Here is an 18,757-nt window from a genome sequence, read left to right as displayed (position 1 = left end):
CTCCTTCTTAGCACTCTTTCTTAGCCTTCTTCCTTAGCACTCTTTCTTAGCACTCTTTCTTAGCACTCTTTCTTAGTACTCTTTCTTAGCACTCCTTCTTAGCACTCTTTCTTAGTACCCTTTCTTAGCACTCTTATTTTGCCGATACTTTGTTTCAGAGCTGCGAAACTGTAGAGCCCCTCCCCCTTTTCGGTCAATAAGAATTTTTTTTTAAATTGATAATTGATTCTGTCTATAAGCACTCTTTCTTGGCACTCTTTCTTGGCACTCTTTCTTAGCACTCCTTCTAGCACTCTTTCTTATCACTCTTTCTTGGCACTCTGTTTTAGCACTCTTTCTTAGCACTCTGTTTTAGCACTCTTTCTTAGCCTTCTTTCTTAGCACTCTTTTTTTAGCACTCTTCTTAGCACTCCTTCTTAGCACTCTTTCTTATTACTCTTTCTTAGAAATCTGTTTTAGCACTCTTTCTTAGCCTTCTTTCTTAACACTCTTTTTAGCACTCTTTCTTAGCACTCCTTCTTAGCACTCTTTCTTATTACTCTTTCTTGGCGCTCTGTTTTAGCACTCTTTCTTAGCACTCTTTCTTAGCCTTCTTCCTTAGCACTCTTTCTTAGCCCTCTTTCTTAGCAATCCTTCTTAGCACTCTTTCTTAGCCTTCTTCCTTAGCACTCTTTCTTAGCACTCTTTTTTAGCACTCTTTCTTAGCACTCTTTCTTAGCACTCCTTCTTAGCACTCTTTCTTAGCACCCTTTCTTAGCACTCTTATTTTGCCGATACTTTGTTTCAGAGCTGCGAAACTGTAGAGCCCCTCCCCCTTTTCGGTCAATAAGAATTTTTTTTTAAATTGATAATTGATTCTGTCTATAAGCCTGGATCAGTGACGTAGCAAGGGATGAGGGGGGCGGCGTGTGGGCGGAGCTTGGCCTCCTTAGATGCCTTTGCATTTTCACATTCTACACATGGACATGAGATAATGTAGTTATCTTATCACTCTTTCTTAGTACTCTTTCTTATCACTCTTTCTTAGTACTCTTTCTTGGCGCTCTGTTTCAGCACTCTTTCTAATGTGTGGATTCTGAATACATGCAACATGGTCACTAATTTTAACAAGAACTATCAAATAAAATAAAAAAACATCAACTATGGAAAGTATGAAAGAAATAAAGTTTTTATTTTTTAGACAGAAAAACAAAATGTTTACAATTTATCTGCCAGCCAGTCTCGGTATGCAGAGAGATTCACATACAAAGCAGGGGCGTTGCCTGAAATATTTAAAAAAAAAAATTTTAAGGGCTTTACATTTTAAGAGAAAAATTATCAACACCAAACATTACAATTTATGAGGTTCACCCATTGACTAGCGGTTAAGCTCTACTAATTTTTTGAAATTGATAAACAAATATTCCAGGGTAAATCTTGAGAATAAGATGCCTTTCAAATAAAATAATAAAAAATATGTCTACAATTCCATGAGCGTAGCTGAATAGATTAAGTTTCAGCCTCTCCCCCAGACCCATGCAAAACTTTAGTTACAAAATTCCATGAGCGTAACAAAAGGGGATTAACTCTTCTCCCCTAAATACATTATTTCGCAAATTGATTTTTTCTCAACCCTCCCCCCCTCCCCCAGGACCTAATAGAAACTAAAGCCAAACGATAGTTACCGAATGCTATGAGCAGAGAGGGATCAGGGATGAATAGAGTCGGACAGCACCCCAAATCAGAAATTAAAATGCCCTATTAACAAAATTATTGTTTAAATTTCAAACAAAAAAAAACAACAACATGTATACACATCAAGTACACAAATTCACGAGTAGACTATTGGTTAAATGTGAATATTCGTTTGTTATGAATCTCACTACTCGATTTTGTGTCTATTCCAGTTCCTAAATGTTTTCTTGAGTTGAGGGGCCCCAAACAGAGGATGCATATTCTATTATTGGCATAACCAAGGTTAAATAACACTTTAGTTTTAAGTTCTTCTTTGATTTATAGAAATTTCTTTTAATAAACCCCAATGCTTTGATTTTTTGATAGTTTCATCAATATGGAAAATTCCATGAAAGTTTTTCATTTATTATAACACCTAGGTATTTTGCGTTTTTAGTCTGTGTTACTGGTTTGCCATGAATAAGATAAGTTTAATTAATTTGTTTTAGCTTTTTTGTTACTCTTAATAACTGACATTTTTCTGGGTGGAAAGACATGCTCCAATTGGACTCCCATGTCTGTAATTCATCTAATTCTCTTTGTAAAACTTCTGTATCTTGTGTTGTTTGAATTGTTCTATATATTTACTAAGCATGCTTGCATAAGAGAAACTAATTTACTTATAATTGTTTATTAGGATTCAGGTTAGGATATGAGTTACTTCCCTGCCATGAAAACCGCTTTACACAATAACCCTGAATTAAATTCAAAGAGATTAGAAGACTAACATTTCCTTTTGTTTACAATATGAAGAAATATAACACACTTCAAATGAAAATATGTTTATAAAACCTTATACAAGGGCGTAGCTATGAATTCTCCATCGTTTGTGGTTGGAGGGGGGAATTGACCTCTTTGGGAGGACGAGGGTGGGACTGCATTTTGCGTAATATTAAATTTTAATGTAAAAAAACACTTATTGGATCCCCCCTCAAGTGGAGGCACGGGGGGGGGGGGTGACTGTCAAATTTTCCCTCGTCCTTCACCCACCTTAGCTACGCCACTGACCTAACATAATATTATGAACATAAATATTACATCTGAAGTTGTCCTAACTAATGCACACACGGAGTTGAAATTTACTACTAATAAATAATTGTAAGTAATAAAGTAAACCCCTAGTGAGCCAAGTCAACAACCCAAGTCAACAACCCAAGTCAACAGCCCAAGTCAACAACCCAAGTCAACAGCCCAAGTCAACAGCCCAAGTCAACAACCCAAGTCAACAACCCAAGTCAACGACAAGCCTATAAATTGAACCCTGTTAAAGATGTGCAAACTAATGCACGCATAAGCCAAAACTAGAATTAAGTAGCCAAATGAAAGCAAAATCTTACCGACGCAATCAGCAGGCCCTCGACTAAGTACTCCAACAAGTTCGTCTAGGTACTTTCCACACATCAAGGGGCCGCCACTATCTGCCCTACACGGAATAGATCTTACTTTAACTGGCCCTGGATTTTAGACAATATATTAGATTATGCATAATAGAATATAGCAGCCAAAATATGTTTTTAACAGAGTAGTATATACTTGGCAATATATTTATGCCTGGCTCAAACTGTCTTCAGATACCAAATTTTAAAATGGGCACTGCTTTTCGCAAAAAAAAAGGAGGACTATACTGTGGCCCATTCTGTATTAAACATTGTTTCAAGTTCATCTTAAGTCAACTTGGTCATTTGAGTCTTTGTTGGTACCTATTTATTCTTGTAGCGGATGTCATAATATAGAAACTCGCAACTGTAATACACTCAACAAGGTACGCACGCATCTAGTTTAATTAAGCATTGTTAGAAATACTTCAAGGACATCTGATTTACACATGCATCCGTTACAGGCGATACATGCAATCGCACTCCACCCGTCGGATAAACCAATACTATTTCTTTTTGTATTTTAGTTAAGAAATTACAAAATAAAAAAAAATCTGTCACTAATATAATTTATATATGCTATAAAATCAAATCATTATAGTGAATCGCCCCACTCCTATTCTTTAATGTCAAATGCAATCATTAGCATGCTCAGAGCGCTTTGGTCCACTCTCATTTGTGGACCAGTGATGGGGGGGGGGGGGGTATCTGGGAGTTGGTTTTCCCGTGCTGCCTTTAGGCGCTCAGTAAACACAACTCTGCCCGAGTCGGGTGTCGAACCTTGAGCCCCCTTCTAGGTAGCCAAGCCAAGCCAAGTTCAAGCGCACTTAGCCACTCGACCACGCTTCCCAATCCGATTGCGCATTTACTTTAAATATCGAGGGGAGGGGCAGGAGGCTTACTACATGTAGAAATAAGTACTTTAAGTCAATTTAAACATGAATATAATATGAAACTACTGTTATACATTTTTTTGAGGTACCGATCATCATCAACATCATCATCATATTAGAGTGAGGGCTTGACAGGCTCAAATCCTCTCTTGCAAAAGCCCTGGACAGAAGCCCTGCTGTCTTGCATAAATGTCGCCATACAGGTCGAGAATTTTGGGTTTCCCAGACCTGTCGAGACGGAGATCAGCAAGTCTGGGGCAGTCAAACAGAATATGAGGCACGGTTTCCTCTTCTTCCCCGCAGCGGGGGCACCGTGAATCAAAATTTGGCCATAGCCTCGAGAAATATGAGCCAACAGGACAGTGGCCTGTCCTGCACTGTGCTATAATAGATTGCTCAGGCCTGGACAGCCTCCACCACGGGGAAGTGCGGTCAGGGCGCCTCATGCGCTCCCAGACTCCACGTGCTTTTTGGGACTTGTCCCAGCACTCAAACCACTTTTCCATTTCTGGTACCGATAACTATCTATCTATCTATCTAAAATGTATGCCATATATATTACACAGACGCTCAAACATATCACATGCATACATAAATACATGCATACACTTACACATTCACACATACATACACACATTGACACATACAGACATACACACATACATACATACATAGGCCTACATACAGATAGATATGTATATCTGTGTGCAAGTGTATACTTTACCTATATAGTCATAGACACAAAGAAACAATCCCGCTTCCATTCAATATATATATATATATATATATAGAGAGAGAGAGAGAGATTAAAAAGCAGTAGGATAACCAATTCGAGAAAAAAGTAACATTTTCATCTAAACCACTCTCTGTAAAAAAAAGGAGAAAAATCTGACCCAGGAAACTACAGACCAGTATCACTTACCAGCATCACATGTAAAATCCTAGAACACATAATATGTAGCAACATCATAAACCACTTAGACAAACATAATGTCCTCACACAATACCAACATGGCTTTAGGAAATATAGATCATGTGAAACACAACTAATAGGACAAATTGATGATTTTTCAAAAGGTTTAGATAATAGTGAACAAATAGATGCTACCTTACTAGATTTTTCTAAGGCTTTTGACAAAATTCACCACCATAGTTTGCTTAAAAAATTAAAATATTTCGGCATTAATGGTCCACTGCATCAGTGGATTAAAGATTTTCTGATAGGGAGAGAACAAACTGTAATAATAAATGGCTCTAAATCAACACCGATAACAGTAAACTCAGGCGTACCTCAAGGAACAGTCTTGGGTCCAATACTATTTTTAATTTACATAAATGATTTACCAAATTGCATTACTTCAGGAACAAAAGTCAGATTATTTGCAGACGATTGCATAATATATAGAACAATAAAAACAACACAAGACACAGATATTTTACAAAGAGAATTAGATGAATTACAGAAATGGGAATCAAATTGGAGCATGTCTTTCCACCCAGAAAAATGTCATTTGTTAAGAGTAACAAAAAAAACTAAAACAAATTAATTCCACTTATCTTATTCATGGCAAACCAGTAACACAGACTAAAAACGCAAAATACCTAGGTGTTATAATAAATGAAAAACTGTCATGGAATCCACATATTGATGAAACTACAAAAAAATCAAACAAAGCATTAGGATTTATTAAAAGAAATTTCTATAAATCAAATAAGAACATAAAACTAAAATGTTATTTAACCTTGGTTAGGCCAATAATAGAATATGCATCCTCTGTTTGGGACCCCTCAACTCAAGAAAACATTAAGAAACTAGAACAGACACAAAATAGAGCAGTGCGATTCATAACAAACGAATATTCACATTTGACTAGAGTAACACCTTTAGTAAAATCACTAAATTTAGAAAGCCTTCAGGACAGAAGGCTCAAAAGTAAAGTAGCAATCATACATAAAACACTGAACCATAATCTTCAAATACAAAAACAAAATTTAATAAAATACTCTGAAAGACACAAAGATAAAGGCACATTCCTCGTCCCATATGCTAGGACAAATTTGTACAAATACTCCTTCTTCCCTAGTGCTATTAGAGCATGGAATGGGTTGCCTGAGCTAGCCAGGAAAACCAGTGACTTGGCAGAATTTAAGTCATTGGTTAATATGCATGACTAAATGCATGACGCGTAGGACGTAATCATCTTCTTTTTTGAAGTAACGTCTGTATTATATAAGATAAGATACCAAAAAGTAAATAGATCGTTGTCACAGCATTGTTAGGGACATGATATGGCTGTCACAGCATTGTTTGAGAACACTTGGTTTTCTACACGTAGTAACGAAAAAATACGCTCGTTTTAACATTAATTTTCTACAGGATTTAAAAAAAAATGTTGAAGAAAAAAAAATTACTTTATTAGGAGTGACCAAAACTCCTCCACACCATTGTCCCCAAATGCCGTCAAATCTTATTTGAAGTTGAGTTATATATGGAATTTCGAACATACTAGCATTCTGGCCATTAACGATACGTTTACCTGGCATCCCAAGAGATCCAATGGCTGAAAAAAAAAATAGCATTCAAACATTGTAAATAGTTGTTCTTAACAAATAAGAAAAATGACAAAGCAGCTTTAAACCTAGACCTGCAGTTTTAAACCTAGACCAGCAGCTTTAAACCTAGACAAAAAGCTTTAAACCTAGACAAGCAAATTGAAAACATGACCAGCAGCTTAAACCTAGACCAGCAGCTTTAAACTATGAACACCATCTTTAAACCTAGACCAGCAGCAGCTTTAAACCTAGACCAACAGCTTTACACCTAGACCAGCAGCAGCTTTTAACCTAGACCAACAGCTTTACACCTAGACCTGCAGCAGTTTTAAACCTAGACCAACAGCTTTACACCTAGACCAGCAGCAGCTTTAAACCTTGACCAACAGCTTTACACCTAGACCAGCAACAGCTTTAAACATAGACCAACAGCTTTACACCTAGACCAGCAGCAGCTTTAAACATAGACCAACAGCTTTACACCTAGACCAGCATCAGCTTTAAACATAGACCAACAACTTTACACCTACACCAGCAGCAGCTTTAAACATAGACCAACAGCTTTACACCTAGACCAGCATCAGCTTTAAACATAGACCAACAACTTTACACCTACACCAGCAGCAGCTTTAAACATAGATCAACAGCTTTAGAGTATAAATGATAAGTAACAATGTACTCCGTATGCCATTTTTTTTTTCACTCTTTCTCTCCCAATCGACGACATTATCGTTGATTTTGACCTCATTAAATAAATGTTTACTTTTTTAAACTTGACTTTGAATTATATAAAAAGAGCATCAATTACCCTTTTATTCTATACCAAATACAAGTTTCTGAAAACAAACAACAAAGCTATTGAAGCCCAATCATAACAGTGTAGTGGAATAGTAATGAGCAAAATGAAGAATTCCTTCCAAAACGCGGGAAAATAATTACGGAGAGAAAGAATTACAGTCCTTACCTAATCCTGTACTCATTTCCATAACATCAAGTGAAATAAAGAAACTGGTCAAAATTAACACAATCATTCCAAAGTAGTTTTATTTAGATCTTTTTCTTTCCGTTTGCTGTCTATGTAAAGAAAACCAAGGATCGTTGCCTTTTTATGCAAAATTTGGGGACCTGTTAATTAACTATATAACGACTTATTTTCATACAGTTATCAATAGAACAAGATGGAGACAACAGGAGAAACATATACATTTTTTAAAAAAACTTAATCTAGTAACTTAATGTAATCCATGAAGTTTGATTTACTGTTAGAAATGCAATAACACAAATCTCTAGTTGACATATTAATAAGAGATTTACTTGATAATTTAAAATACGCAAATGGAAATCATACTTTAATACCTTATTAGTGAAATTCCAAATTTCCTATACAGCATTACAATGAAGAGATTAAGATTTCACCTTCTGGAAATCACGTGAACTAACTCGTGAGAAACTTATTAGAGGGAGATATTAGAGGGAGGTATTGATTATATTGCGTGAATATTTTGGACTTTTGTGTGCATGATCTGAATGATCATGGCCTTATCATTTATCACAGTCAGGGGTGGTCTCATTGGTTAACTTACGATACAAATATTTTTTAAATCTATAAAATTACACGAACAAAGTTTTAAACTATTCGTTTAAATTTCCAATAAGAAAAATGAAAGAGAGCGAGAGAAGGACAGACAGAGAAAATGACACAGACAGGGAGAAATAGAGATACAGACAGAGACAGACAGACAGCGAGAAATAGAGAGACAGAGAAAGAGAGAGAGAGAGGCTGAAAGAGAAACGGGTAGAGAAAGATACAGAGAGAGTGTGAGAGAGATTCATATATATATAAATATATATTGTTGCAACTCTAGGGTAGGTAGGCAACTCAACAATGTTTAACAGGAAATAAATACAGGTGTTTATTCACTAGGGCAAACACATAACATCCTTCAGCTTCTTCAGAGTCTTGGTTCTAAGTATACCAGTCCTTTGCTACTTAACCCGAATGTGGACCAACGACAGACTTCCCCGCTTCGCTCCAGGTCCCTACTACAACCTTCAGGCAGCACAAAAGCTGGCCTCTTAGTTTCCCAAACATTCAGACTCTTCACAATCCCTGATGCACTGTTCTTCTCTCTCTTCTAGTGTCTTCCTGTTTACGTTCACTAGTGCGCACCTCAAGCACTGGTGCAAGGCAGGGTGTCAACAATCTATCTATCTATCTATCTATCTATCTATCTATCTATCTATCTATCTATCTATCTATCTATCTATCTATCTATCTATCTATCTATCTATCTATCTATCTATCTATCTATCTATCTATCTATCTATCTATCTATCTATCTATCTATCTATCTATCTATCTATCTATCTATCTATCTATCTATCTATCTATCTATCTATCTATCTATCTATCTATCTATCTATCTATCTATCTATCTATCTATCTATCTATCTATCTATCTATCTATCTATCTATCTATCTATCTATCTATCTATCTATCTATCTATCTATCTATCTATCTATCTATCTATCTATCTATCTATCTATCTATCTATCTATCTATCTATCTATCTATCTATCTATCTATCTATCTATCTATCTATCTATCTATCTATCTATCTATCTATCTATCTATCTATCTATCTATCTATCTATCTATCTATCTATCTATCTATCTATCTATCTATCTATCTATCTATCTATCTATCTATCTATCTCTCTCTCTCTCTCTCTCTCTCTCTCTCTCTCTATATATATATATATATATATATATATATAGAGAGAGAGAGAGAGAGAGAGAGAGAGAGAGAGTGAAAGAGAGAGGTATAGAGAGACATATTTGATAAAACCTTTAGCTCATGGAATGGGTTGCCTGAATCAGCCAAGCAAGCCAAGGACTAGGAAATGCATAGTGCGTTATTATCTTATTATTTGAAGTGACGTCTGTGATCTATATGAAGATGATAAGAGAAAGCTAACTGCATTATAAGCTGTAAACCACACAAGATCTGTTGCCCATCTTTCTCCATTCCTGTCTGTCTTTTGCCTTGTACGGATCGCCATTCTATTAAGTTGTCTCCCCGTTGTTTCTATTGTCTGGCCCCTTTTCTTTTTTATTTTCCCCTGGTAGGTATATGTGATCACACGTTTTGATAAAAGATTACAGTAAGCCACCATATAATGCAACCAATTTAATCTAGCGGACCATTGAATTCAATTACTTGTGGTAATGGAGTTCTGACATAATGTTGACAATTAAGAACTATGGAGAAAAAAAAAAGATTGTACTTCATAGACTGAATAAGAAACATGGGCGCAACCAGGATTTCTTTTGGATGGGGTAATTGAGGAGAAGTTACATTTTATACGCTTCTTTTTTCTTTTACAAAAATACACACAAATGCGTACATACATACGAGCATACATGCATACAAACTTATATACATACATAAATGCATGCGTAAATGGGGATAGATAGACAGACAGATGGAGATATATACATACATAAATGCATGCGTAAATGCAGACAGACATATGGAGATATATACATACATAAATGCATGCGTAACTGCAGACAGATAGACAGAAAGATGGAGAGATACTTTGAACACACATATATCAGTGGGTGCCAAATAAAGAAACGTTCTTATGTCTCCTCATGTGGCTGCTGAGACCTATGCGAGTCCTAAATGTTTGGCTGCACACTGGGCAGGTTATTCCAGCTGGAGCTAGTGTCATTGGCCTTGCTTTTCTTCTCTGGCGTTTTTTCTTCTACCAGCGTTGTTCTCTTTTCCTAAGCAACCTGTGCGCCAGTTTTCAAAGCGCGAAGCCATGATGCGCTGTCATGAGCTTCTGTCTCCCAGGTGGCTGGGTCAACGCTGAAGGCATAGCTTTATTGTTCATTAATTGATTGTATAACCTACGTTTTACTCAGTGTATTTTAGTCGCCACTATTGTATCCTATAAATATTACTTGCAGATGACCCACCCTACAGCCCCAGTGTAATAATCAAAGGCAGACTCTCTCTGAGTATGCGCTTAACCAGTTGTGTGTTTTTTTTTAAAGGGGGGGGGGGGGAGTTTTGAAAAAAAAGTTGTTGTTTTTTAAATCTATTTTTCCTTCGTCATTAAAAGCAAAGTAATTGTTCTTGCAAACATTTTATGAGCCTCAAAAGCAGGAATTATTTTGAATAAAAAAAAACGTCGGTAATTCTGAATGACAGCACGGGTCAGCCATCATTGTCATTATTTTGTTATTGTTTTAAAGAAATCCCAATATTGTGTCTTGTGTCTTTAATAACACCAAGAATTAACACAACTCCCTTATTTTCAAAGCAACGCTATTTTCTTTTTAAATCTTGAATTGGTGTCAGCATAATACGTTTCTTAATCAGTAGACTTTTTCATTTCTAAAATTTTGTCTATTTTTGAATTTTCTAAAATTGTGTCTAGTTGGAATTTTCTAAAATTTTATCTATTTCGAATTTTTTTTAAACTGTCTATTTTGAATTTTCTAAAATTTTGTCTATTTTGAATTTTCTAAACTTGTGTCTAGTTTGAATTTCTAAAAATTTTGTCTATTTGGAATTTTGTAAAAATTTGTCTATTATGAATTTTCAAAACTTTTGTCTATTTTGAAATTTTTTAAATTTTGTCTATTTTGAATTTTTTAAAATGTTGTCTATTTTGAATTTTCTTAAATTTTGTTTTTTTTTGAATTTTCTTACAATTATTTTTCTTGTTTAAAATAAATTTGATGTTATTCCTTTTTGTCTCTTGAAATTCACCAGAATTATACATTACCGTTATTTGCTTTGTAGTTTTTAGCAAATGTTTTGTATTTCTTAAATTTTCATGTTTTGTATTTCTTAAATTTTCATTTCTTTTTTTTTAAATTTGTATTAAAGTATACAATAAGACATCAAACAATAAACAGATAAATCACAAACTCCAAAAATAAAATAGAAAAGATAGATAAATATATATAACTAGTGCTCATCGTTTTTAAATATAATAGAATATGTTTATTTCGAAAACCTAATTTAAAACCATGATGAAATAAGCTGAATATAAGAATTATACACACACACACAATTGGTAACAGTCCATAGTAAATAGCCAAATCATAAATCTTTGTTTTTTTTTGTCGACCAACATCAATTGTGTAGTCTAAAATAATGGAATAATTTTTCCAAATTTGAACAAGACCCTGAGTCTCTTGTTTCCTAGCGGTACGCCCAATCCCTCAACATTTCCATTGTTAGGTTGAAACAATTCTCGGTGTGAAGCGGTACTAAATCAGGTTTTGAAACTCCACAATTGAAATGTTTATTTTAAATGAGCATTCACCAAATTTGTAGCTTTTACCAGAAAATCAAACAGAGAAATTCATTTTCCTTCTTAGTACTCTTTCTTATCACTTTTTCTTATCACTCTTTCTTATCACTTTTTCTTATCACTCTTTCTTATCACTTTTTCTTATCACTCTTTCTTATCACTCTTTCTTATCACTCTTTTTTGGCATTCTTTCTTATCACTCTTTCTTATCACTCTTTCTTGGCACTCTGTTTTAGCACTCTTTCTTATCACTCTTTCTTATCACTCTTTCTTGGCACTCTGTTTTAGCACTCTTTCTTATCACTCTTTCTTATCACTCTTTCTTATCACTCTTTCTTGGCACTCTGTTTTAGCACTCTTTCTTATCACTCTTTCTTATCACTCTTTCTTGGCACTCTGTTTTAGCACTCTTTCTTATCACTCTTTCTTATCACTCTTTCTTATCACTCTTTCTTGGCACTCTGTTTTAGCACTCTTTCTTATCACTCTTTCTTATCACTCTTTCTTATCACTTTTTCTTAGTACTCTTTCTTGGCACTCTTTCTTGGCACTCTATCTTATCACTCTTTCTTAGTACTCTTTCTTATCACTCTTTCTTGGCACTCTTTCTTGGCACTCTATCTCATCACTCTTTCTTAGTACTCTTTCTTGGCACTCTTTCTTAGCACTCCTTCTTGATACTTTTTCTTGGCACTCTTTCTTGGCACTCTATCTTATCACTCTTTCTTAGTACTCTTTCTTATCACTCTTTCTTATTACTCTTTCTTATCATTCTTTCTTATCACTCTTTCTTAGTACTCTTTCTTATCACTCTTTCTTATCACTCTTTCTTGGTACTCTTTCTTGGCGCTCTGTTTCAGCACTCTTTCTAATGTGTGGATTCTGAATACATGCAACATGGTCACTAATTTTAACAAGAACTATCAAATAAAATTAAAAACTTCAACTATGGAAAGTATGAAAGAAATAAAGTTTTTATTTTTAGACTGAAAAACAAAATGTTTACAATTTATCTGCCAGCCAGTCTCGGTATGCAGAGATATTCACATACAAAGCAGGGGCGTTGCCTGAAATATTTTTTAAAAATATTTTTAATAAGGGCTTTACATTTTAAGAGAACAATTTTCAACACTAAACATTACAATTTATGAGCTTCACCCATTGACTAGCGGTTAAGCTCTACTAATTTTTTGAAATTGATATACAAATATTCCAGGGTAAAGCTTGAGATTAAGATGCCCTCAAATAAAATAATAAAAAATATGTCTACAATTCCATGAGCGTAGCTGAATAGATTAAGTTTCAGCCTCTTCCCCAGACCCAAGCAAAACTTTAGTTCCAAAATTCCATGAGCGTAACAAAAGGGGATTAACTCTTCCCCCTTAAATACAACATTTCGCACATTGATTTTCTCTCCCCCCCCCCCCCCCCCAGGACCTAATAGAACCTAAAGCCAAGCGATAGTTACCGAATTCTATAAGCAGAGAGGGATGAAAAGAGTCGGACCCCACCCCAAATTAGAAATGGAAATGCCCTATTAACAAAATTATTGTTTAAATTTCAAACAAAGCATTAGGCCAGGGTTTATAAAAAACAACAATATGTATACACATCAAGTATACAAATTCATGAGTAGACTATTTGTTAAATGTGAATATTCGTTTGTTATGAATCTCACTACTCGATTTTGTGTCCATTCCAGTTTCCTAAATGTTTTCTTGAGTTGAGGGGTCCCAAACAGAGGATGCATATTCTATTATTGGCCTAACCAAGGTGAAATAACACTTTAGTTTTATGTTCTTATTTGATTTATAGAGAGTTATTAAACCCTAATGCTTTGTTTCATTTTTTGATAGTTTCGTCAATATGGGAATTCCGTGACAGTTTTTCATTTATTATAACACCTAGGTATTCTGCCTTTTTTAGTCCGTGTCATGGGTCTACCATAAATAAGATAAGTGGAATTAATTTGTTTTAGTTTTTTTGTTACTCTTAATAACTGACATTTTTCTGGGTGGAAAGATATGCTCTAATTTCTGTAATTCATCTAATTCTCTTTGTAAAACTTCTGTATCTTGTGTTGTTTGTATTGTTCTATATATTTACTAAGCATGCTTGCATAAGAGAAACTAATTTACTTATAATTGTTTATTAGGATTCAGGCAAGGATATGAGTTACTTCCCTTCCATGAAAACCACTTTACACAATGACCCTTAGTTAGATTAAATGAGATTAGAAGACTAACATTTCCTTTGATTACAATGTGAAGAAATATAGAATGTTATTGCGGTTTTCGCACTGGACTGTCGTTCAGATTTATCAATGGTCCAGGGTTCAAACCCTGCCCGCTCCCACCACCCACCCCCTCCCCGTCGTCCTGAGGGAGGTTTGGACTAAGAAGTAAATTATCTTCAAGGCTGAAGGGACGACCAAAAACAAGTAAAACAAAACATTTTTTTCCCTTAAATGGCTGGGGGGGGGTCCTATTTGGGGGCTGCATTTTGCGTAATATTTAATTTTTAATTTAAAAAATAACACTCGTTGGGCCCCCCCCCTTCTCAAGTGGTGGCCCCGCGGGTGGGACTTTCAACTTCGCCCTCGTCCTCCACCCACCTTAGCTACGCCACTGACCTAACATAAATATTGTGAACATAAATAGTACATCTGAAGATGTGCAAACTAATGAACACGTCAGAACACATGAGGCAAAGGCGGCATTAGAATTAAGTAGCCAAAATGAAAGCAAAATCTGACCAACGCAATCTTTAGGCCCTCGACTAAGTACTCCAACAAGCTCGTCTTTGTTCGGTCCACACATCAAGGGGCCGCCACTGTCTGCCTTACACGGAATAGATCTTGTTATAGATGGCCCTGGATTTTAGTCAAAATGTTAAGATTATGCATAATAGAATATAGCAGCCAAAATAAAATATGTTGTTGTTTTTTTTTTTACAGAATAGTATATACTTGGCAAACTGTCTTCAAATGCCAAATTTTAAAATGGGCACTGCTGTTCTCAAAGAAAGGCTCACGGACCTCTTCACTTTGTGATGGGACCACTGGCGGATTCGACCCCACACACACACACTCTCGGGCGACCACGCAACCCTTTCCCCCGAAAGGATGGGGCGGACGAATTTGAGTTTAGATGCACTACTAAGATATCAAACCACCTGGCAGCATTTGCTTTCTTCATAATATTGCGATTTTACTTTAAATATCAGGGGGGAGGGGGAGGCTTACTACATGTAGAAATAAGTACTTTAAGTCAATCTAAGCATGCATGCAATATCAAACTATTTAAATACATTCTTGAGAGGTACCGATAGATAAATGCAGATCTATCTATCTATCTATCTAATATATATTTATATATCTTTTTATATCTATCTATGTCTATCTAGTATATATATATGTATATATATATATATATATGTCTATTTAATAATCGAATATATATATTACACAGACACACACATATTACATGTCTAATATATATTACACAGACATACACATATTCACAGACATACACATATTCACATACATACACACCTATATACTAACATACAAACATAAATACATACATATATTTACATACATACATTTAAAAGTAGAAACATAAATTGGTACATACATATATACATGCATACCAAGATGTATGTATATTTGTTAGCAAGTGTATACATTACCTATATAGTTATAGACACAGATGAATAGTCCTGCTTCCATGACTGCTTTGGCCACAGGATAAGCACCGCTGCAGACGTAATCGGGCACTACAACAATGAATGCTTTCTGTAGTGTGTTTGGTTTTGGTAGAGAGAGGTTGGTGTATCCCCATCCGCTCATCATGCATTGTGATGCGGGTTTTGTTTTAACATTTTTTGATAATCTGGCAAGCTGGTATGGATCGTGCAGATTGCAAATAATAAAACCAGATACTATAATAAAGGCCTAGATTTACGATTTAAAATAGGTTTTTGGGGTTGCGCTTAAGTGTTCATAAGCGCAATTAGTATTCAAAATTGCACAAAGCTTATTTTTTTTTATAGTAGGGCATGGTGGGGCACTGGAAAGGGGTAGTAGCTTTTATGGCCCCACGTGCTGCACATTTGGGTGGACTGCCTCTTGGGCCCTTTTCCAATCTCCTAAATCGCTCACGTGTGGCCCCTAGCGCCATACACTGAAAAACCACTTCAGCAGGCGGGTCAAACCATGTGAAGGGGTAGTGATAACATGAAAAATAGTAGTCCAGAACCTCTGCAAACGGACCAGCAGTGCGGAGTACTTTCACTGGACATTCAGACAGTCAGTTTGTTTCCTTCTTGATCTCGACTAATCTGTCCGAAAATTAACCAATTAGTTTATCATTTAGTACCAATTAATTCGTTCTGTTACTATAGCAGAAAGGGCACTGAAACCATTTAATTTTTTTTCTAATACATGGCATTAATTAGCGTTCCGTTCTGTTAGATGTGCTTTGTTTTTAAAAGGTATTTTAAAATGGTTTTTTTCTTGCTGAGTTTTATTGTGCGCATTCTTCTAACTTGGAAGGGTGGGGGAGGGAGGGGAGAGGGAAGACAAACAAAAAATAAAGGGGTCAAAATGCTTAATTTAAAAAAAAAACAACATTCATTAGTTATTAAATCCAAAATAATCGATCTCTATGAAAAAAAAAAAGAATATTTAATAACTTATGACGTTCTGTTCTATAGGCCTAAGTTACACTTGTAAATTAATCGCTTGACTCGAAGACAAGACTCATTGTAAGATCTATCTATATAAATATATAATTCTCTTCATGGCTCAAGAGTTTGGACACGCAAGAAGTAAAGGAAAGATCACTCTTTTATTTTATTATAACCAACCAAAAAAAAAAAAAGACGGGGGGGGGGGGGGGGAGAGAGAGAGAACAAGTAGTATTCACCCGTCTCAAAATAGCAGGGCCGGGCTTAACCATTGTGACCAAGAAGTCATGGAAAAATCATTCTTTTCTATTTATACATCACCTAGTTTTAGTGGCGAAAAAAAAAGGGTTGGGAGGAGAACAAGTAATCTACTATGTATTCACCCGTCACTAAAAAGCAGGGCCGAACTCAACCGTTGTTGGGCACTATTATATACATATTATGTATAATGTATAAAGGAGTTATTGTAATTTTTGTTACGTTTTTCTTGTTATTTTGTATAAATATCTTCTTATCTTATCTTATACAACACAGACGTTACTTCAAAAAAGAAGATGATTACGTCCTACGCGTTACATTTATTCCAGAGTAAGATTTTTCTTATTTATGGTCTTCTTTTATACGTAAAAAAATGTACATTAGTTAAACAACTACGTACCTGCACATTCCTGTTCAGTGTAGCAGAGGTGGCCAGTGTGATTACAGCAATGTCATGGGGATCCGTCACTGTTATCTCTCTTGTAATAGGTTCATAGGTGTCGATTCTGGAGACATAGTGGGTTTGTTCGTACTCGTTGGATGGTCCGTATAAGTTAATCGCCCCGACAACCACGCGATAATTGTCAGCCGTCGTATCGTCCAGGCAATGGGCAGCAGTAAAAACCTTTTAGTCACAGTAAAAAGAAATAAATTAGCAGACATTATTTTCTTATTAAAAATTTAACGCTAGATCTAATACTAGATCCGCGATAGACCGTGATAGTTCAGTTTACAACACACGCAAGGCAGTCTTCAATCACTTAGTGTGTACATTAAGTGAATACATAAAGTCTAGATCTAGTAATTAGTCTACTTAAATAATACTTAAATAATACGTCTGTTTATAGTTGTGAGGACAACAACTACACGTTGGTTGTGTTACATTTTACAACACTTCTAACACGCAGTCAGGCTCTGGTTACGATCAGAAACAATGGCCGCTGACCTACTACGTCACGAACCAGTTGGACGGCCTGGGGGGGGTCACGGAGGTCGCGTGCCAGCGTATTAACCGTTTGATTGTCAAAAGAGCTAAGCCGAAGGCTCTTCGAACTCTAGGCGTGTAAGCCTGCTTGAACAACCGTTCTGTCTGGAAGAGGTCCAAGTCAATGTCTATGTAAGACATTGCTTTTTTTCCGATATATCCGGCACTCCGGGCGCAGGGACTTGAATGCATGGCCGAAGGCCGAGCACACCTGAGAACCTCCGCCATTTTCCAATGATGTACCAAGCTAACATTGCAGGACTCGCCATTAGTGTAACGGTCCTTAAGGAACGGCGCATGGATTATCGACAGGGGAGTGGAAACTCTCTTTCAACTCCGCACCGTGCAACGGGAAAGCTCTCGCATTTCGTGGACACTCCCACACAATACGCTCGTATTAGCAATCGTTTTATAAATGATTTGAAAAAAAAAAAATGATGAAGGAAAAATTTTACTTTATTAGGAGTGACCAAAACTCCTCCACACCATTGTCTCCAAACGCCGTAAAATCTTATTTGAAGCTGAGTTTGATATGGAATTTCGAACATACTAGCATTCTGGCCATTAACGATACGTTTACCTGGCATCCCAAGAGATCCAATTGCTGAAGAAAATAAAATAGCATTCAAAAATTGTAAATATTTGTTCTTAACAAATAAAAAAGGACAAAGCAGCTTTAAACCTAGACCAGCAGCTTTAAACCTAGACCAGCAGGATTAGAGTATAAATGATAGGTAACAATGTATCTCCTAGGCCTATGTTTTTTTAAAGTTCTTACCTATACCTGTACTCATTTCCATGACATTAAGTGAGATAAACAAACTGGTCAAAATTAACACAATCATTCCAAAGTAATTTTATTTACTCTTTGTCTTTCCGTTTGCTGTTTGATAAAAGTAAAGCAAGGATCTCAGTCTTTTATGCAAAATTTGGGGACCTATTAACTAACTGT

At 35.7% G+C, this 18,757-nt stretch overlaps 2 protein-coding genes across 5 annotated transcripts; both read right to left on the bottom strand.

The window, feature by feature from the left end:
• Nucleotides 1-1,150: 1,150 nt before the first annotated feature.
• LOC129921907 (thrombin-like enzyme ancrod) lies at nt 1,151-7,595 on the bottom strand. 2 transcript variants are annotated; one of them, XR_008773858.1, is made up of 3 exons: nt 4,707-4,747; nt 3,051-3,167; nt 1,151-1,262 (listed from the first exon to the last, which is right to left on the bottom strand). XR_008773858.1 is itself a non-coding variant. In XM_056005143.1 (3 exons), the coding sequence occupies exons 1-3, from the start codon at nt 7,564-7,566 to the stop codon at nt 1,198-1,200; spliced, it is 249 nt and encodes an 82-aa protein (XP_055861118.1). In that variant the 5' UTR covers nt 7,567-7,595; the 3' UTR covers nt 1,151-1,197. The 2 variants fall into 2 exon arrangements, 1 of the variants encoding a protein (XP_055861118.1); XM_056005143.1 differs by lacking the exon at nt 4,707-4,747 and adding an exon at nt 7,500-7,595.
• Nucleotides 7,596-12,827: 5,232 nt separating this feature from the next.
• Nucleotides 12,828-18,757, bottom strand: LOC106078117 (fibrinolytic enzyme, isozyme C-like). 3 transcript variants are annotated; one of them, XM_056005140.1, is made up of 6 exons: nt 18,590-18,757; nt 18,261-18,409; nt 17,221-17,445; nt 15,564-15,774; nt 14,629-14,745; nt 12,828-12,940 (listed from the first exon to the last, which is right to left on the bottom strand). In XM_056005140.1, exons 1-6 carry the CDS (start codon nt 18,648-18,650, stop codon nt 12,876-12,878), a joined length of 828 nt encoding a protein of 275 aa, XP_055861115.1. In that variant the 5' UTR covers nt 18,651-18,757; the 3' UTR covers nt 12,828-12,875. The 3 variants fall into 3 exon arrangements, with proteins under 3 accessions (XP_055861115.1, XP_055861114.1, XP_055861117.1); XM_056005139.1 differs by having other exon boundaries at nt 18,584-18,755; XM_056005142.1 differs by lacking the exon at nt 14,629-14,745 and having other exon boundaries at nt 18,584-18,755.

The sequence above is a fragment of the Biomphalaria glabrata genome, chromosome 12, assembly GCF_947242115.1.
Source record: "Biomphalaria glabrata chromosome 12, xgBioGlab47.1, whole genome shotgun sequence".
In the NCBI taxonomy this organism is placed as follows: domain Eukaryota; kingdom Metazoa; phylum Mollusca; class Gastropoda; family Planorbidae; genus Biomphalaria; species Biomphalaria glabrata.
The sequence above is the reverse complement of the archived record's forward strand: the minus strand, read 5'-3'. Positions and strand labels throughout refer to the sequence as shown.